This window comes from Melospiza melodia, chromosome 2 (assembly GCF_035770615.1).
Source record: "Melospiza melodia melodia isolate bMelMel2 chromosome 2, bMelMel2.pri, whole genome shotgun sequence".
Classification (NCBI taxonomy): domain Eukaryota; kingdom Metazoa; phylum Chordata; class Aves; order Passeriformes; family Passerellidae; genus Melospiza; species Melospiza melodia.
In genome coordinates, this window is record NC_086195.1 from 124,731,586 (window position 1) to 124,752,834 (window position 21,249).

The following is a 21,249-nucleotide window of genomic DNA, read 5'->3' on the forward strand; positions in this document are numbered from 1 at the left end:
CCTCTTTCCCGGCCGGGAGCGCTGCGATCCCATGTCCCAGTGGTGCGATCCCATGTCCCGGCGGTGCCTGCCCTCCTTCCCGGCCGGGGCAGAGACCCCCCCTCCCGCCAGTGCCCTTCCCTCTCTCCCCGCGCGGGGGCGCAGCGGGCGGGGCGCGGCGCGGGCGGAGCGCGCCCCCTGGCGGCGGGCGGGGCCGGCGGGGCCCCCAGCGCCATTACCGCGGCCGGCGAGGCCCCGCCCGCCGCCGGTGGGGAGCGCTTGGCGGGAGCGGCGGCAGCGGCGGCCGCCGGGATGCTGGGGGTGGCGGCGGCGGCGGCGGGGATCAACTGTAACAGGTAGGAGAGGCGCAGGGGCCGCCCGCGCCGTCCCGTCCCGCCTCCCGCGGCGGGCGGCTGCCGAGGGCGGCGCTTTGTCTCGGCCGGGCCGCTGTCACCGGCTGCTGCCCGGGAAAGGCGCTTTCCCGCTGCTGCCCGGGCGCCGGCGGGGTCGGGCTGGGGTCCCGCCGAGGGGACGGGGGGCCCGCAGCCGTGCAGGGTGTCCCTGCCGCTCCCTCTGTGAAGTGTGCGTTCCACGGGCAAACTTTCCCCGTCCCGGCAGCCGCAGCGAGGGGCAGTGCAGGAATTCCCTTCTCTCCGCAATCCCTCCTCGGCGTTCGGCGCTCGCTCGGAGCGCTGGGGCGGGCCCTGTGCCCTCGTTGCAGCGATCGGGAAAAACACCCAGACCTGCGGCTCGCACGTCCCGGCAGCGGCGTGAGCGCCTCTGATGCCCCGTGCGTTAAAAGGCGCCCTGCCCGGGTGGTGGCTCTGTTGAAAGCATCACGCTGAATAACCTCGGGTGTGGATGTGGTGAGATTCGTGATGTTTTGTGCATATCTCACAATTAGCGAGTAGTCTGTCTTGGGGACGGGTTAATGGGGTGGACTACGGAAAGCAAAGGCTGCTCTGCTCATTGCTCAGCGTTTCAAAGCCTCGCCCTGTGCAGTTATTTGTTGGGAAGAAATGGCCCTAATTAAAGCACTTGGCAAAGTGTTGTGCTAATAGGTCAAAACCTAGAGCTGAGAGAAGGACAAAGACTGATTTTGTGGCTGCCTTGAACTGCAGGTATAGGACGGCTGCTGGCACACAAACTTTAGCCTGTCTAAGGACTGCCTTATCTTTCCCGCGCCCGACTTCTCCTGCAGGCTCCTCCAGCTCTCTGCCATACCTTTGGAGAAAAACCGTGTTAGTTGCAAAGTCAGGCTGAGTTTGGGCTACGCAGGTGCCATCCTGAGCGAGGTGAGCCAGCTCTGCTCCCAGGGTCAGTGCTCTGATGTCCTGGGCAGGATCTCACCAGCCTTGACCAGCTCTCGCTCCAGCTGCAGTGCAGCCACATGCTTAGAAAAACATGATAATGTGATTCAGGTGTCCATATGTACTGTGGGTGACTGTTTTTTCTTCAGATGTTCCAACAGCCACTTGCTTTTCATAGTGGGTGGTAGTATCCAGGCCAGGATTCTTTCTGCATTCCTGAAAGTGGCCAGTTGTCAGTATTTGTGCTGCCGGCGTCAGTCTGTGCTCTCTGTCTTTCGGCCCCACACAGGTGCTGGGGCTGAGCCGCCTCTCTGGCCAGGTAAACAGAGCAATTGCATATTTGGCATCTGTTCTGCTGAAGTTGTCAGGGAGCGGGCCAGCTGCCCTGCTGGTACACGCTTCCGAGGATATGAGCTAAGCTACACCCCTGGCACGGTGTGAGATTTTGGGACAAAGTCAGACTAGAGCCCCCGCCTGCAGAAACTTGCAGAGGTGGAGTAGCAGGGAGGTTACCTGCAGCAGCATGAGCCTGGCCAGCACTCCCTGGGAAACACTGGTGGCAACAGAGCCATCCAGGGTACAGCTGGTGGCTCAAGCATCCTTTCACAGCAGCAGGAGCAATCATGCTGCCTCCTGGCCAAGCAAATGCTCCCGTGGCTGAGAGTCAGCCTGGAGTGCTGCTGCTGCTGGTGTGCCCCACATAAAAACTGTTTGCCCAGTAAAGGCTGGACGTGGGGCCCCTTGGCTAAACTGGCTGGCTTCCTCTGTTCCTCTCACTGTTCTTTTGGGGTGAATGGGTGTATGGAGGACAAGGGGCTGTGCTGTGGTCAGGGACGTGGAGGTGCTGAGTGCTTCACTGTCACAGAGGCTTGGCTCGAGGGAGCAGAGGGAGGTGCTGCTCATCTGGCAGGGTGGCACAGTGTCAAGAGGCTGTGGAGTCAGCTCCTTCAGAGGGGGCTTTCTATAGACAATTCCAGTCCACTGAAATCAAAACAAAGGGATGGGGCTCTTGGAAAATGTATTTAGATTTTGTAAAATACAAGGAGGGAAAATTAAAAATTAGTGTGTTTTCTTGTTCTGATTCTTTGGATTTAGAAAACCCCCTAAAAATGTGAGTATTTCATTCAAACCTACTTTTTGACAAAATGTAAAGTGATCTCAAAGGCCTCCACAAGCTGAAATTCCTAAAGGGTTTTGTATCTTGACTTTTGGGTCTGATTTGGAGAGTTTAAGTAATCTGAGTTTTGGTGAAGAAAACAAAAAAGGAAACATTGATCTGAGGTCTCTCTAGATTTAGTGCACGGAAAAGCAGCAGACATCTGGTCAGCAGGTATGCGCAAGGAAATACTCTTCTTTTTAATTTTTTTTTCTCTCTCCCTTTGTTTTATGGAGGCATTTTGAACTTGAGCCACTCCTGTGGCTTTTGTTTTGCAACTAGAGGAACTTGGAGGCTGGTGCTGTCACTTGCACAGTGCTTACTGAGGCACAGCTTTCTCACTCAGAATCACGCTGGGAGACCAGACTCTGTCCTGGAAGAGAGGGATTTGGGTAAGGAGGGATGTGCAGAGGGTCGATGCTGGGTGGGCTGCTCAGCATTGCTTGGTGTGCTGCCTGGGGCTGATAGCTCCTTGTGGCAATGCCTGCTTGCTTTATAAATGTCCTCTGAGTTTTGCGGGCAGCTTTTCCAGCTGGTTGTGCTGAACTCATCTTGATGTGTTATCATTGGAATAAGTTTCATATGTAGTTCAGAGAAAAACATTGGCTTCTCCATTCAGAGCCGTTATTATCTTAAGCTTTTGTAGTTTCCTAGAACAAACAGAGTTTTTCTTTGTAGCAAGAAATACAGGCCAGTATGCAGCAAAATACTGGAAAAAGCCAGGTCCTCTTTACTCCAAGCATAACTCCACTTGAAAAACTAGTACAGACTCATTGGATTTACAGTTCTTATTCCACTGTAGACTGTGAAGCTGAAAAACGGGGGCACTTCATGGTGTTACTGGCTCTGATATGGGATTCTAAATAAGAAGCTAAATGTGGTGCTGTAGTTTAGTCTCAGTTGCAGTGTGCAGGTCTTTTTCTTAGAACTTGTTTCATACAATTACTGCAGGGGAACCATTAATGGTCTGCAATATACAGAGGGTGGTTTGCACAGTTAACAAATTCTTTTTCAAGTTGCAGTGAAATATTTATTATTGGAGCACTTAAGGCAATGTTTTCAGCTCCTGCAATTGTGGCTTCATGCTGTGTGTCAGGTTACACATCCTGATTTGTCTGTGCTTTGTTCTCCTCCAAAGCCCAGTTCAAAAGTTTTTCACTCTGCAGCATAATGCAATCTCTTATTACTTTTCAATACAGGGAAGCTTTAATTATTAGCTGTGCTAAAAGCAGCTTGATAGTCAGTGGGGAAATTACTCGTGTCAGGTTTTCCCATGATGGCAAGTGCTGATGACAAGGAAAATGAAACTGACAGTCACATTTTGATAGCCCAAGCCTCCCCTTGTCTAAGCTATGCCTGGTGTGAAGCAAGCAGCCGTGTACGTGGTCTGCTGTGCTTGTTGTGTTGGGATGTGCCACAGAGCACGTCACCCCTAACAGCCTGTGCAGAAGTGCTGCTCTTGGGGCAGAAAGGGTGAAAGGCCCTCATTCAGTCTGGCAATTAGGGAAAATGTAGCAGGGGACTGTGCCCTGGGGTTAATATTTTTCTTCCAATTAGGATGCTTCTTTGCAATTATTTCAGCATTTTCCTTCCTGTGGTGTGTAAGTCTTTATGAAAATGCTGACTTCTGTTTTTTAAGCAGATAGAAGCAGGGGGGAAAAAATCAGGATACTGTAATTTCCTTGTAATTACTATGGTTTTGTGTACCATAGCAGCTCTTTATGTCAAACAGTTTGCTGAATTTGTCTCAGCATCTGGAGGCTGTCAGCAATATGCAGGATGCCAGAAGCTGATAGTGTGGCCAGTGACAAAATATGGACCAAGTGGACCTCCTCTACAGGCTGAAACCATGTTCCTCTGCCAAAATGGCATAGTCTGGAGCACCCTGTAGTGCATGAAAAATAGCATTACAACATGGTTGGCACCCAGGAGGGAGTTTTATGCTCTGCATTTTTCATATTGATTGCTTTTCTTTATATGTTAAATAAGAAGTTCTTGAATTCCAGCTTGGATGTCCTTTTCTTTCATCGCTTTTTGATTTATTAAAAACCTCACCAGCCACTTCTATAGAATTCAGTGAGAAGGTGGGTCCTTAATCATGTGGACTTAGGGTTGTTTCAAACCCTGGTTGAAGAACTGAGAACACACTGGTGGGTGTTGTCTGAGTGAAACGTAAACTGGTGTGAAGAGAAGAGTTAAAACCAGGGGAGGGATATTTCTTGCATCATGGGTGGGGAATTGATGTGGATCATCTGGGGAGCTAAGGCATTGTAATGACTTTAAGGGCATTTCCTGGGCGGCCAGAGCAGCATGGAGTAGCTGCTGTGCTCAAAATTAAAAGGGTTTTCTGTATTAATATGTTGTTTCATTATAGTTGGGGGCACTGGAGAAGACCACAGCAAAGCAGTGCAGTAATGCCTGGAAATATTTGAGAGGCAGCAACATGGCAAACTGGCTTTAGTCCAGAGCCCACACTGACATTCAGCAGCTGTGGGATTGATGTGGGGAGAGGGAACCGCGCAGAGAATTAGTTTCAAATCCACCCTGGGAGGGAAAAAAGGGACCTTGATACTTTGCAAGGACTCTCTTATGGAGGCATGGCCATCCCCACTGGGGCTGGGCGCTGCCTGGCCAGGGCAAGGAACTGGCTGTCAGCCTCCTGCCTCGCAGAACAGAGCATCCCCGAGCCCTCCTTTGGTGTCTCCTGGCACACTGCACCTCTCCTTTGGGAATGCAGAACACTCTTGGCAGGCAGGGGAGCAGGGTGCCACCAGCACTGCTGGGAAGGCCCTGCGGAGTCAAGGCTGAATTGGCAGAGCAGCCTCTGCTTGCAGAACCCTCTGGCTTTTGTGAGGAAATGCTTCCACATAGGCACATATTGCTGAGCTTTGCATGTGTGCTCTTCTGAACTGTGTTAGTAGCAGGACAGACTCATGTTTCATGGCAGAGAGACGGACGTGTGTGCTGTATTAAGTAACTTATTTTTGCTGGGGTCTGGTGTAAGTGGGCTGAGATTCACTTGGCAATGGCTGAATCCCAGACCCATCTCTGGCCAGTGTTATGCTTCAGGACAGATCATCTATGGGCTATGCCAGGGCAGCTGCTCTTCCCATGGGCAGTGATGGTTAGAGAGATGTTTAATTAAGCATGTGCTTGTGCTACAGCCGCCTGGGGTGACCCACACATTCCTGTCCCCCAACATTTCTAGCGCCAGCACCATGGACCTGAGCCAGCTGAAAACCTGTGGTGAGGGAGATTGGTAGATACATAGATTTAAAACTGAGTTTGTCTCAGTCTGTATCAATCCTTGATCTTGTGGGTGGCAGTGATGTCCATAGGAAAGAACTTGGGAAAGGTGGCAATACCCATTTTGGCAGAGAGCAGTGTGAAAAGTGGAGTTCTGTGACAAGGTGTTGGGGATTTGAAGAAGGAGGGAGCAGTGTTTGGTGCTGGGCTGGGCTGGGTCTGGGGACTGCTTGTGGCTGCCCTGGGTGCAGTGTCAGGGTTGGGACTCCATGCTCTGTTGCACTGGAAGAAGGATCACCCACCTGCCTGCAGGTGTTGTGGAAGGATTGTCTGGGCAATTTTGCTTTCTGCTGTGGGAAGTGCACTTGGGTTTGTTCTCTCTGCAGCTTGCTGTCCCCTCCTACTGCTCTGTCTGAAGGGAAACCACCCCAGCAGTGGTTTTGTCACAGTTCTCACTGAATTGGTTTGCGGAAATTCACCTTCAAAGGACTCAGAGGAAGGAAATCTCGTGTCCTACCCTCCTGACATGTAGTTTATGGTTAGAAAGGGTACAGAGAACAGTGACACATCTTGATGCCTGTTTAAATCTTCCTGATGTTTGTTGCTATGATGAGACTTCATGATCTGGAGATGCCCATGGGCTTTCTTCACCCATTGCTTTCAGGTCCCAGAGGAACTGGAAGCTGTTTGTACCCGCTTGTACTGTCAGAAAAAAAAATGGAACAAGATCTGCTGTGAGCTCTGGCAGGCTGAGCTCTCCATGCAGACACAGAGAGCTGCTGGCTTTTTCTCAGCCCCTGTGTCCCAGGCTGGGGGAGAGGGGCTTGTTGGGAGGTGTCGATCAGCTTCACTGGAACTGAAAAAAGGACAGGCACTTCTCTAATGAGACATTTCTGTAGTACTTTAAACAACCCAGAAAACATTTTTTCTCCTTTCTGTGCTTCTTTTGTGAGTCTATGCAGTTGCAAGAGAGAGGCAATATTCTGATTATATGAAAAAAGATTTGAAATGGACCATTTTAAAGCTGCTGCTGTTAAGAAAAAGCTGACTTTTGAGTCTTTGTTCCTTCATTCACATTTTTTTTTCCTTTTTGTTGGCCAATCTCAGGAAATGAGAACATTCTTTTGGCTTTCTGTGTCTGAGTCACATCTTATATATATATCTATCTATATATAAAAATACGTTAAAACATCTGGAGATGTTTGTTTCAGAGAGGTACTTGTTTTGTATTAGAGTGTCTGAACTCTTAAGTGTTTATACACAGTTGGATGTTTCCAGAATTTCCCATACTTCTCTGGTTACAAGGACATGTATATTGCTCTCAGAAAAGCAAAGGGAAATGTGCTGATAACCTAGGGAATATACAAATAAGTAAAAGTAAAGTCTTTCAAGAAAGTGAGAATTTGCTTTTTTTCTTTCCAAAATTAAACTATCAAAGCTATTGTTTAGCTTGAGTTGCATCCAAATATGTAGTTGTTTAATGTTTGCTAAGTATGTATTTAAAAAAGAAGGGTGTGAGGAGGAAATCAGAACATATCAGTATCTTTTTCCTTATTCTTTTTTTCCTTAAAGAAAGGGGGAAAGGAAGTATTTAAAAGTTTACTACACCCGTCTCTGCTACTGAGTGGGCTGACACTCCCTGGGCTCTGGCAGTGCTCTGAGTGCACGGTGGGGTCTCCCTGCCTCCCTCTGTCCTCCCACCGGGGTCACACGGAGATCGTGAGACTGCTCTGAAAGGAAAAACAAAAATCCATTTAGTTTAAACCAAAGGCCAAATATTTAACTTTAGCGGGGGAGGTGGTGGGATTTAGGAGAACGAGTACAATTTCCACCCTTGGTTGTTTAACATAGCTGCACTGAAAATGATGGGAAGCTGGGGATGGTGGGTGCTGCTGGTGTCCTGTGCAGGGATGGCAGTGGGGTGTGAGGATTCCCCTAAGGGGCTCCATCTGCCATGACCACATAATCTCCAGGTGCTCACAGCAGCTTCTCCTCCCACAGCTTCCACTGAAATGCCCTTGAGTTTATGGCTTGGATACAAAACTTCTCACTGATCAAATATTTTGATTACTTCCTGGCCTTCCTATTAGTTTCTTTGATCTTTTCTTATTAACGGATTATAGCGGACTTTCAAAGGTCTTGTTTGTTGAAATAGTTGTATAAATATGATCCTCAGGGTAGGTGTTGCTTAGGAAAGTGCTTATCTCCCAGAAAAAAATCTACCTCCTTTTGCCCTATTAGTGGGCTCATTTGCTATTGTGCATCAAAGAAGCGTGATTTCTGTAATCATATCCAAAAATGAATTGTATCAAACAATTAACAATAAACTGCTATTCTAAGGCCAGTAGGTCTTATTCTTTTTGCTGATTCCTTGCTCATTCTAACACCTAAGAACTTTTTCAGGTTCACATTTAAAAAAAAAATAAATACAAGAAACTCACAGAGGCAGGACAGTCTGGGGTGGGGTGGAACTAAAGGGTTCGCAGCCCTGGGATGAATCCCCCTGTGCTGAATTCTCTCACAGTTAAAACTTCTCTCTTTTCAAAGTGAAAAGGCTCCCTTCTCCATGGGCATCCTGGTCAAGTGATGTCCCTTCTGAAATGGTTCATACAGCCTCCCTTAATGCCATGCTGGAAGCTGGATGTCTTCAGGCACTGGCACAGGGCAGTCTGGTCACCATGTGGGGTTTAGCTCTGGGTGGTGGAGAGATGAGTTGTGCCACAGCTTTGCAGTGAGATGAAGTGAGGGAGGAGGGCTGGCATATTGCTGGTGGCTACACATGGTGTAAGCCTGAAGGTCAAAATTTCCAAACTTTGTCTAAGACTGAAAGCCATATTTTCCTTATTGTCACATGCAGGATGGGAATTATCGAACTTCACTCCAGCAGAACCTGGAGAGGATCTGAGGGTTTCCAAAGGTGGTGGGGTGTTCCATGTGTCAGGATTCTCAAGGAAAGGTGGGATTCTCCTTGGTGTCAGCTCATACCCGAGGCAAATCTCACCCTGCAGCTTCTGCTCTTCAGACCCCTCCTGTCGAGGTGAAGATGTCCCTGCCCAAGGCAGACCTGTCTTCCAAAACCATTCTCTTATCCCCTCCACAACTTGCATTAAAATCTGCTGCTGGACCAGGCCTTCATTTTGAAAAGTACAGGGCAAATGAAGCATTGTTTCCAGTGTCATGTATTAATGAGGCTGCTTCATTTTGATGTGAGTGAAGCTCTCTGTGCTTGTGATTGCTGATGCGCTGCGAGGGGGAAATAATTTGGACTTCTTGTGTCAAATTGCATCTGAGTCACAAATGTGAAAATCAATATTTTTATCATTACCATGCAGAGGTGGGCAAACAGTACAGTTAAGAGGATCCTTGACATCACCCTTGGGAGAATTACTAGCGGATGATAAAATGGCAAAGGATCCAGGAACAGTAATATTGCATTACTGCTCAGGTTTCATGAGAAATCTTTCTGCTCACCTTGGGCTATTTATTAATTTATGAATAGCTTTGTCAGCTTGTACTTGAAAGAGATATTGAAGAAGTTTAATGTCATTGTGTGATACTGGTGTCTTTTCAGGGTGGTTTCAGGCAGGACAGATTCCCAAGGAAGGCAGGATTACATAATGAGTATTTTGTGTCATCTGAGGTAAAAGTGGTCTAATAAGTTTTTTGGTAATGTTTAGCTGTGTAGCGGCTTGATTTCAATAATGGATTTTCTGCTAAGTCCAATAGCACACAGTTAAAAACATGCAGCAGTGTTATGTCCATGCATGTGCAAAAACAAGCACCAGAGTTCAGGGATGGGATATGGGGTGGGATGGGGCAGATGCTGGGATCTCAGTCACTGTGTGCCCAGCAGAGCAGCTGTAGCCATCCCAGCCATCACTAGGGTGGCTGAGGTGGTGTAATGTGGCCTGGGAGGTTTTCTGTGGGAAGAAGGGCTCTGTTCTCCCAGAGGAGGAACTGCACCACTGAAAGCTGTCTTCTAGTGTCCAACCTGTGTAGGCAAGAAGGGTGTTGATGGTACAAATGTCAAGCAGAGGATTTTTCTCTTCTATATTGAGTAATGTTCCTTCCTTGGTTTGCATTGCCAGGTATTTGCTGGTTGTCCCTGCCACAGAGGGAGGGGAATATAGTGAAAAGCTGCTGAGTCCAGATTTTTTAACCCATCATTAATTAATCCTTTGTCATGAAAGCAAATGCAAAATGAGCAGAGCCTTAGTTCCAAGTCAAAGGGTTTTTTAAACTTGGAAGAAATCATAGAACAGCTCTGTGTTCGTGGTTTAAATAGTAACGTTCTTGGAGTTGATCTTGGAGATGCAAGGAAGGCAGGGTCTACCTGAATTAATTGTGAAGAAATCCATAGTTAAAAAAATGCTTTTTTTAATACCACAGAGGTCTTGTGGTATCAAGTTCATGTTGATTTAAAGTTTAATAAGGCAAAAGCATCGGTGCTGTCAGTATCCAATTTTTCATCTTTTAGTGCTGAATTGGTGGTCAAGTGGAGGTGTTGCAAGGGCATTAACAGAAATGCATTAACTGAAAATTTTTTCCTGTGCTATTTTCCTTATGGTATTAAGAGAAGTCAGGGAGGACAAGGAGATCATATTTGTTTCATGTATTCTTATCTTAAAGTGAACAATAAAAATGTTTAGAAAGGACATTTGCTTTTCAGAAATTAATAGACAGTGAAATGTATTTAAGTAAAAATAGTCAATTTATTTAGTCTGAAGACAATACAGTCCTCTTGCTCATGCAGAGCCCTTAAGTTAAATTCCTATGTTCGCTCAGGTCAAGTTATGAGTTTAAATTTTAATTTCCTTGAAGCCAAGAACTCAAGTGCAAAACACATGTCCTCAGTTAGCAGGACCTGGGTTCACCCTCACAGTTAGTGGCTTATGTGAGGGTTGAGTGCATGTGTGTTCTGTATTCTCTTTATAAGCTTTTTTTGTAACATACATCTATCTGGCACATAAAATATTTAAACCAGCCACACAGGTAAGAAGAGTAGCAGGAGAAAATACAGATTTTTTTTTTTAAGTGATTCTGTCATAAATTTTGCCTTAACTCTGTTCATTGTGTACAAGCAGGTGTTGCAATAGGGTGTTGTTTCCAAATTGCTATTAGCAGTTGCCTGGTCAGGCATATGAACAAATACAGAGTGTCACTTCTGAAGTCTTTCTTTCCAAAGGCAAGAAATGCACCATCAGGAATTAAGATTTTAAAACCTTGGCAGATGATGGTGTGGCACCAAAAGCACTTTGGCAAGGGGTGCTTTGGTGCCTGTCACCTCCACAAATGTGTTTTGACATTTTTGTCTTGGATGCTGGGAAGTTGCAGCTGGCCCTCGATAGGATGCTGCGTACCGGAGCTGATGGTGTGGCGTGGCACAGCTCAGCCAGGGAGGAGTCCCAAATGGTTGCTCAATGGGTGGTAAAGGTTACTGACCTGCTTGCCATGTCCATCCTCATGGGCTTCCTGTGCCAGCATGCAAAGTTTGCTCCATGTAAGTAACAAAGGACTTGTGGAAAGCAAGTAGCAGCATCGGGAAGCATCCAAACACAAGGCAGTAGTTGGCAGCCTGCATAGTAACATGGGTGTGGGAGCATTCCTGGCCAACTATCTTTTCTCAGCACCAGAAAAGTCTTTTTTCTTATGTATCTTATCATTTTTTATTGCCCTATATTACCTTATACCTACACTATCTTATATTTTTATTACCTTATACCTGCATACTATAATGTTTGATTTCCTAATAGCTCAGCTGTATCCTGTTTCTTTGCTTCTGTAAATAACACATTTGCTGTGCTAAAAAATGTGTACTTTTAGAGAGGACACACATCTTCAGTGCTTCATCAACCCACACTGCAGCAGTGGCTTTCTCTTCATCTCAGAGGCATACTGCTGTGCTGTGAACCAGTTGCACTCATAACTTACGTGCAGGGGGAGAAGAGAGGAAACTGCTGAAGTCAGGGATTGTTGGCTTATTCAGTAGTTATGAAGAGCCAAGCTGAGCTCAGTTCTAGCTAGCTGGCCAGGGTGCTACTGCTTGCTTCACTAGAGCTCTCTGCATAGTTACTGCCTGCATGACCCCTTACAATCCAGTTCCTTTCAAATCTGCAGGGGTCTGTTATTAACTGCAACAGAAATAGATTAATGAAGCTTTGTAACAATTCCTCAAGACTATATGCATGTAAATGGAGAATTCTATACAAGTTTGATTACCTTCAGCACATAGTTAGGGATGAAGAAATGACTGTATGTGTGACCTCTCACTGAATGTTGAATGTTTCTGATAACGTGCAAATTCTAGAGGTTAGAGTGTTAAACTAATACAGTTAGACAGCAAGTCTTAACCAGTTTTTCTCAAAGCCATTTGAAATTCCACTGCCCTATTTATTGGAGCTTGATTTAGTCTTAAGGGTCCATAAGTTGAACATCAATGGCCAAATAAGACAAAATACCTGCTAATTCTTGGAAACTGGTTCTGTCAGCTTTGAAACCTTGCTGCTTTGTCTGAGGTATAGGGACAAAACCATCACTGCTCTGAATTCACTCTGTATTGATGGTGCAGTAAGGTCAGCCTTGTAAGAGGAGGATATCTTCCTAATCTCTGACTTCTCATATTTAAAGAAGAGCAGCTGGTTATTACACAGATGGGTCCAGCATCTTATGTGACACCACCATGCCTGGCCAGTGTCACATCCCTGTGCCTACGGATAAATGTCTTCAGCTGAAGTTGTCATACGCTGGATTTGATACCTATTTTGTATACTTTATACTTGTTTTTATAAATACTAACTAAGGCTGTTTCAGCTTTTTTAAATACAAATGACCTGAATTTAATTTAAAAATTATCATTGTAACATATATATATAAACTATGTAGTTTTACTTACAGCATTTTTCAACAGATCTCTGTGATGCCTTTTTTCCACTGCAGTTGGGTTTGCATGGTTTGGCAACTGGCCATGCAAATGTAAATGTGTGAAAGAAAGCAAAAATTGGCCAAGCAGAGTGAGCCGTTGTCACCACAGGTCTGCTTGCTCATAGGGTCAGAGCCCAGATGAATTTGGTTTCTGTCTTATGCAGTGGAGTGTTACAAAGTTGTGTATTAACCCAGTGTACTGCTAACTGGTATCATTTAATTTACATTTTTAGCCCAGTAGTCACTTGGTAGTGGCCTGCATGTTGTTCTTTGGTGCAAACAACGTGGTTATGGATGGGGAAGCAAGGAGGAGGTTCCTGTTCCCTGGGGCTTTTGTGTCCTCAGTCACACCCCTCTGAGGTGTGAATTTTACAGCAAGCGAGTTGTGTTCATGAAAGGGAGCTGAGCTCTGGGTCGGCAGTGGAGTTGCAGGTGGGTAGGGGTTGGAGTGGGGTTGGTGTCCATGGAACTGTGGACTGTGGGACTCCTGGTGACCTGCCTGAGAGCCAGGCTCTGCTGAGGTGAGGTCAGGGCATCTCTTGGTCCACTCCCATAGTGTGGTGGTGTTCTGCACTAGTTAAATTTTGACAAAGTGAGAACACCATTCAAGAAAGAGAGAGCAGGGGAGAAGTGCTGTGCCTTGTAACAGTGGTTAGTGAATGATACATGTGAATAAAAGAGCAGCAGTGAAGTTGACATTTATGCACCAGCTTGTTAGGAGGATTTTAATAACTTATGATGCATCCCACAAGCTCTGAATCACCTGTGGGCAGGCAGTTCAGTACTGAAGAGGTTAAAAAAGGAAAGTGAATATAACACAGTGTCTAAGTCACTGTGGTTTCTAAGGTGTTTTCTGAGAATTCATACTGCTTGCTCAATGTTTCTTGCCTTAGTTGGCATTGTGCAAGTATTTTTCAGTGACATTAAGAATAGCACATTGGGGTTTAATGGTAAAACAGTATTTCTGTTAATTTAGTATCACCCCCTTCTTCCCTATGAACTAGATTTGATTTTGGACAACTCTAATGATTTATCCATGAAGTTGCTGAAATAATAGTTTCTGTGAGTGATGTTTTTTGGGGTTTTTTTTTTTGCATTTCTAATTAATTTATGCTGGTGATTTCTGCTGAGTGCTGAGCACCTGGTTGGATTGCTCAGAGCTGCCTTTTATTATCTCCTTTATAAACACTTGTGGAAAAGCCAATTTCTGAAGAGGATAGTTGCAAGGCAATGTTAGTTAGAGCAGATTTGCTGCCCTTGCAGTAGCAAGTAAATGTGATATTAGACAGATGATTGGACTACTTTTGCTTTCACACCGCAGCATTCCCATTGTAGCATCCCAAAAGTCAAGGGGGTGGGAGAGGATAGGGAGTGCTTTAAGTGCAGTGATTGCTAAAAGCCGTTAAAAAGAGAAGAATAACTCTGCTGCAATGGGATTTTTAGAAGGGGCTAGCATTTTTAGATATGTTTTATTCCATTTAACAGTACTGGCAGATTTCATTTGGGCTATAAAGAACTCTGGTTCCTATCCCACTTTCTGAATGATAAAAATCTTGGTAGTTTTCAGGAAGCCTGGTACAGTGAAGTGCAGCTTAGGATTGGGCTTACACTTCTGTATGATGGCACTTGGTGGGACAGCCATGCTCAGACACAGGCACAAATGATGTCTGTGTTTAACTGGGCAGAGCACACAGCCCAGAATTTATGCCAGCTGTTGGAAGAGCAAAGGTAACTTCATGGTGGTATGTTTTATAGCAGGACAGGTTACCTGCCACAATTGTTTTTTAAAACATCTGGTCAGGGTAAGAAAGTTTCTGTGGACTGGTATTCAGCATCATCCTGCTGCAGCAGGATTGAATCCACCCAAGAAGCTGTGAAACAGGCTCTCTGTAAACTGTGTCTCTGAACTGTGATTTCAAGGAGATGGCAACTTGCTGAAGGTCAGAGAGCAAGCCAGGAATGGTATACAGATTTTGTTGTTGTTTGTTTGTTTGTTTGGGAGAAAGAAAGCTTAAAAACACACACGACCAGCAAACAAAACAAAGGAAGCCTTTGCTTTCCCAAACGTTTTGCTCTTAAGAGCATCAGCAATGAGGTGCTCTTGAACTGGCATTTCATCTCCTACCTTAGGAGGGTAAAACAGCCCCTTTTGTTGCTTAGTGGTATCTGGTTTATGAATCTTTTGTTTTGATACTCTCACTTCCAGCTTGATTGGACTGCTTGTTCTGTGTTTGGGAAGATTCCTTTGAGCAGTCAAAGCATACATTAATGATTGGGTTGAAGATAAAGCAGCCTCCTCCCTGGGTAGAGGGTGATGCTCTGAGCCCAAAAGCAGGGAGTTGTCCTCCAGCTCCTGTCTGGAAGGTGATGGCAGCATAGCACAGTCCCCTCAGTAACATTCATCCCTCCCTTTGGGTAGGTATGGGCCATTGGCAGGGTTAGCCTATCTTAATTCCTTAAAATTTAATAAAACCAGGCATTTTTATTGTACTTTATCCACATACAAATAACATATTTATTAAGATTTCCCTAGCTGAAAGGAATTCAGTGAGAAATCCTGTGGCTGTTCTGACAACAAGAAAATTTTATCTTCATTTCTCTTTCTTCCTCTTCCACTATATAATTGCTGTTCCATGGTTTCTGGCACTGGTGATTAAAACTGAGGGCTGATTTAAATTTTATTTTTAATAGCTTTTGACATTTATAGGTGCAAGTCACGGACACAGGAGAAACAGAATTTAAAGGAATTTTGGGCCACTTCGAGCTTTCTTTTGAGAAAATCTGATTTAATTTCAAGTCTGAGGTACAGAATAGTTCAGGATTATTTAAATCTGGGTAATTAAAAAGCTGTTTTCTGTAATGAACCCAGGAAGAGAAGCCTGGGTTACAAGTCCTATTTTGGGAACACTGAGCATCTGAAGCTGTTCTCATTCATGTCAGCAGAAGTTCAGAAACATTTCTCCAACCATTTTTTTGAAGGTGCTCCCCTGAGTCTCACTTTCATTTCACATAATGTATTTCATATAATACTGGTGTATGTCATATTCTCTGGCTTTATTACTGTCTTGAATTAATTTACTGGAATTCCTGTGCTTTCCTCTAAGCATCTACTCTTAACCACTAATAAATCTGGAACATATTCAGACTTGGTGGGACGTTGGATTTTACAGGATGAAACTTCATTGTTTCCCTTTATAGGCTGTGGCTTCCAGAATACCAATTATGGTAATTGCCTTCCCCTCCCTCCCACCGTCCATCATCTGCAGTCCTCTCTTACTGCATCAGCTTTTTCTACCCAAACTGTCTCTGCCTGTTGCTGCCTTTGTCTCCACTTCCTGCTGTGGGAAGAAGATTCCCTGCAAATCCCATCTGAACTGCTTCATCTGCAATGACTGCAAGAAGTTTTAAGTGACTTGAAATGGCACAGAAGAACAGCCAGAGGCCAAGTCTGAAAGATAAGATTTGAAATTAGAATACATGCCTGACATCACATATTTTACTGAATTCTTGTTTTCACCCTTTTTTTTTTTTTTTTTTTTTGGTTTTCTCTTTTGTCTCATTTTAAGTAGTTAGCATGGGTAGTGTCTTCACATTTTTGTAACTGCTTCCCCCCTGTTCTTTAAAGCTCAAAAATCAGTAATAAATGTGTCCCATAAATCCCAGAATCATGGAATTCTTAAGGTTGGAACGGGATCTCTGGAGATCATTTTGTCCAACCCCCCCTACCAAGGCAGGGTCAGCAAGAGCAGTGACACAGGAATGTGCCCAGGTGGGTTTTGAATGTCTCCTGAGAGGGAGATCCCACAGCCTCCTTGGGCAGCCTGTTCCAGTGCTCTGCCACCCCGAGTGTAAAGATATTCTTCCTCATGTCGAGGTGGGAATTCTTGTGTTTTAAATCTCCAGCTGTTGCAGGCACCAGCATTAGCTGGTGGGTTTCTTTGGCTCCAGTCTGGCCCACTGTGTCTTCCTGGGCTGCATGTTCACAGTCATGGAGGAACTAAAAATGACAGAAAACTTCTGCTTTGCTCCTGGTTGTCCCTGCTCGCATTTCACAGCATGGCAGGGATGGGGTTGTCTCTGGGGTGGGGCAGGGAGCAGGGCACACGGGAGATGCTGTAGGGATCTGAGGAGCTGGACTCCTATGGCTGATCTCCTGGCTGCTCACTGTGGTTGTCTTGGGCTGTTTTGTTTTTTTTTTTTGTTTTTAATTAAAACTTCCTCTACATATCCCCCTCCCCCCGAGTCTGAAGGAACCCAGATTGTTTTTCCATATGTGCATTCAGATGAAAATTCTTTTCTTCCTCTTTTTCTTTCTGTCAAAAGAATTGTTGGATTTTTTTGGAGTAAAGATTTTTTCCCCCTCAGGCTTATTCTTTATGTTGGACCAATGCCTCATTTTTTCAGTAGCAGATCAGAGCTACCAAAAAAGGAGTTTGATAGACAAGCAAACTTCTTAAAATTTAATTTGGTACTTTCTTGATACACCAACATCAGTAATTGTTTGTTACTGGCCTTACCATTATCTAAAAATGGTAGTAAAATAAAGATGGTTTAAACTGGCATTTTTTGCTGTCCTGAATGAATTCTGTTATGGGCTGTGTTCAGAATAGCTTGGCATCCTTGCAGATCTGTAGTACTTAGAAAGCAGAAAAGTCAATTTTGCAAGTAACTTCTTTCTTTTCAAATATCTAGTGCACAGAATTCACTTCTACTTTTTGTCAGACACAACATCTGGGGATTTCCATTTCTTCTGCTAACTATATGCTCAAATAAGGGTGGTGAGGGTTATTCTGAAAGATGTGCATCAGGCTTTTTTGAGCTGTATGGCAGCTCTATTTTCAAATAATTTCATAAGTTTTGAGTGCCTGTGGAAGTTCCTGGTTAAAGCAATGTCTGTATAGTACTTATATTTTCCTTATCTATTGCTATCATTGATATTAGCATGTAACTTACCATAAGGGAATTAATTAAGGGAAAAAATAAACATATAATTGTAATACTGGTTCTGTTACTGCTCTTGTTCTTCGAAGCTTGCTGTATTTTCCACACAAATAAAAATGACCTTTACCTTACCACACACCTGATGTTGTTTATCTTTTTACTTATTTATATGCTGAGTATTTGATGTGCTTCATTACTTGATGACTTGCTATTTTTATAGCAGTTAGAAGTAAATAGAAATTGAAATGGGAATGCCCATTGTCAGAGTGCCAAAAACCCGCTGCAGGTTAGTACTGACTTCAGACCTGGTTTTTTTTCTGGTTGTTAAGGGTAACCCATGAGAGTAATTATTTATCTGAACATGATTGTTTATATGCTTAACACATATGTGACCCATATTTAGATTGCCTTTAGAATCTCTGTGAATGCTCCTTCCTTGCATTCTTTCATGAAGGGTGTGTGTCCACAGAGGCTTTGAAAATTACTTTTAAGGGAAAACAGTTCTTGAGAAATGGCACACACTCTTGCTTGCAAGAAGCCTTGTGCTGTTTTTCTTTTGGTTATGTTTCCTTTTGTTTTCTTTTTCCTTCCTGAGACTGATGCTACCTGAAAGTTGCCCTGGAGTATCTGATGGTGGTACTGGCATAAGAGCCTGTGTGATGGGCCAATAGCAGTGAGCACATGATAGTTGCTGAGACCAGCTCTTTAACCCCTGCAGTCTGCTTGTCTGATGTTGGAACTGTATGCACATAATTTATAAATAAATAAAGGTACCTGTACTGGGGATACGAGCTATTTTGTTTTTCTGATAAAAGTACACAATCAAAATAATTTGGAGACCATAGCTCTAGCAGACTGAAAATAAGTTTTCTTTTTTTCCCCTTATTTGCCACCAGATTATGGCCCTGCTAAATTCAGCCCTCTGCAAATACAGCCTCCTCCCAGCTTTCAGACACTGATGAGATGAATCTCCCACGTAATTTGGCTGAATACACCACGACCTCCCCAAGAGAAGACATAAATGAAGGGGTCTGGCTGAAAGGGAAGCCTGTTAGCAGCCTGCCTCACCAGTGCAGTTAATTGAAATGCATCCACGTGATCCCTTCCCTTTGATTTGAATGGGAGCTGGCTGGTTTCCCAGTGCAGGCAAAAGAGCTGTTTTCTTCTCCTGAAGTGAAATGCCTCTTTCTGATGCCCCATTTACCAAGGACAGTTAAGTGAAGTAAAGGAGAAGGGGCACAGGCAGCCAGTGGGGTGACTGAGGCCAAGGGCAGCAAGTGTGGTGCCATAATTGTCAGGGCTGGCAGGGTGCAGCAAATGTGCAGATGAGGTGATCAGAGCGGTGTTCCCACTGATCCACCCCACTGTGCCTCCGGGCCTGGATTCCTTCTGTCCTGCCACTCCTTTTCTCTTAGAGAAATGCTTCCCTGCCCTCGCCAAAAATGAAAACACAGGCGCCTGCCAAGGTGCTTTGGTGGGCTGCAGGAGCATGATCTTGCTCCCCATGACAGATGAACAATCTTCAGGTGAATCTTCAGTATCACCCTGTGAATGTGAATTCATCCTAATGGCCACCACAGGAGCACCCAAGTTGGCCACTGGTGGGAGGGAAGCGATTCCCTCTCTTCAGACTGCCTAGTGTAAAAAACTCAGGAAAAGGAGTGGGACAGACAGATAGATGGACATCCCCCGTCTTGCTGTGTCCCCAGACAGCACTTTCATATCTGGCTCTTAAATGCCAGAGACCCTCAGCCCAGCCAGCAAACAGGCTGCAAACCCAAAGCTGAGGTGGCATTCTGCTGCTAGTAAGGGTTTTGCTTGAGAGCCTTGAAATGCTTCCCTTTTGTTCAAGTTAAACTGCTCCATTTATTTTCATTTTTAACTAAGCATCCTTTCTGCTAGAGTGTCTCTCCAGACTTCATGTGATCTGAGGCAAGGATGCAAGTCCAGAGTAGGATTTGGTCCCCCGTGCTGCACCATTTCCTACTCCCGACTGTGATAAATGGTGTTGCCTCTGCCCCAGCTCCAGAGCTGCCAGCTGAGTTCAACACCACCTTGTCTTACAGGAGTGCTTGAGGATAAATAGTGAGATGTTTAAACACTACAGAGTCAGGCCTGTACATAGCAGAGGGAAGTAGGCAGTGGAGGACTTATAGGTAAAGCAGTTAGTCATCTGGGGAATGGCAGACTGCCTTGACACCCCCTTCTTCCTTCCTAAAAAAAGCAAAATCAGGTAAAGCTGCAAGAGGAATACAGTTCTGAAATTAACAGAATGTCTAATATTCCATGGGTGGAATTGCAAGCAAAAGAGGTGTTGATGTTAAAGAAATTATTTATAATTTATTATATTTATTTATTATATTTATTTATTTATTATATTTATTTATAATTTATTATTTATTCAGTACTAAGCAGTAGGGTGATTGGATGTGATTTATAATAAAAGTATTCTTGTTTCCCCTTTATGATTGGTTTTGTTACAGCAAGCAGAATGGAGTAGTACCTTACTTTATCTTGCAGATAAGACTTCTCTGCTTTGCTGTAAAGTGCCCCTATTTTTTAGGGGAAAAAAAAAGATTCTGGTGTCAGCTTGGAAGGTTATTGCATAGCTACTGTGACGTAAAGCAGAATTTATAGCAAGAGCTTTAAAATATGTACAATATGTGCATTGACTTCCTACAAACTGGCATTCTTCACAGTTCCTGGTAGAAGTTACGCCCAAGCTTATGTTTGTATGGTCAAAACCAAGATGTTTATGGTGAATAATTACAGATAAGTTGTTTTGGTTTTATCTTCTGAATGATATCTTTTTGCTCTTTACAACAGGGAGCACACACTTGTGCCTCTGTGTTGCTGCACATTTCTGCTGTGCTGCTGGAAAAGCACCCATATGGAAAGTCCCTGGATAAGCCATTTGTGAGGGAAGACAAGAGTGCTGGGGAAGGAGGGGAGGGTGTGCAGGGACTGGCAATCCCTCTGGGTGACAGAAGGGGAACTGGATGATATACAAGGGTGATTTCTGGAGATCCATGACCTCACTACTCTTGACCTGAAGGGGTGGAGTAGTTCTTGAGGTTTACTGCAGTGATACACAAGACAGACATGTGGACTAGGAAGGGCTGTCTGAATAAAAATACTTCAGGCTTTTATGACTTCAGAAATAAATGCTGCATACATTTCTAGTTGCTTATAGCATTCTTTTGTAATAAAAAACTTGAAGGCAGTTTCATGTTGGAACACAAATTTCTTCAAACTGGGATCCAGCTAATAATGCAATGGAAGTCCAATAATCCAAACACGTATTCATAGGTGGGGTTTTTGAGCTGGAGAGCCTGCAGACTCTTTCTGAGTCTATAAAGTACTTTGGAGTCTTGTGAGAGATTGTGCTGAGAACACTTGAAATTCTTAAAGATGACTCACTGTATTCCCCTCCAAACAATTAAGTTGTTTCACTGAGCTCATCTTCACTGGTCTGGTATGTAATAACTTGTTTTTCCTTCTGCTGATGCCTACATTTATTCCTCCAATAGTGTTCTTAAATGTGCAGCTTCATGATGAACTTTTTCTGGTGCTACAGTTGATCAGTAATCCAGAAGTTCATAACTGCATGGAGGATTGCCACAGATCACATAATTCTGTGCAGCTTCTTGGTCTGAGCATTGAACAAACCACACCTGAATGAAATCCAGTCTTTGC

General features: G+C 44.5%; 1 protein-coding gene across 1 annotated transcript in view; it reads left to right on the forward strand.

Annotated features, from left to right (window-relative positions):
* The first annotated feature begins 260 nt into the window (after window positions 1-260).
* LIMS1 (LIM zinc finger domain containing 1) overlaps window positions 261-21,249 on the forward strand; it is a 68,225-nt gene continuing 47,236 nt past the window's right edge. Inside the window, exon 1 of the mRNA XM_063149870.1 lies at window positions 261-335. Within this exon, the coding sequence (XP_063005940.1) occupies window positions 292-335 (44 nt within the window). The 5' untranslated portion in view covers window positions 261-291. The remainder of the gene's footprint in view (window positions 336-21,249) is intronic.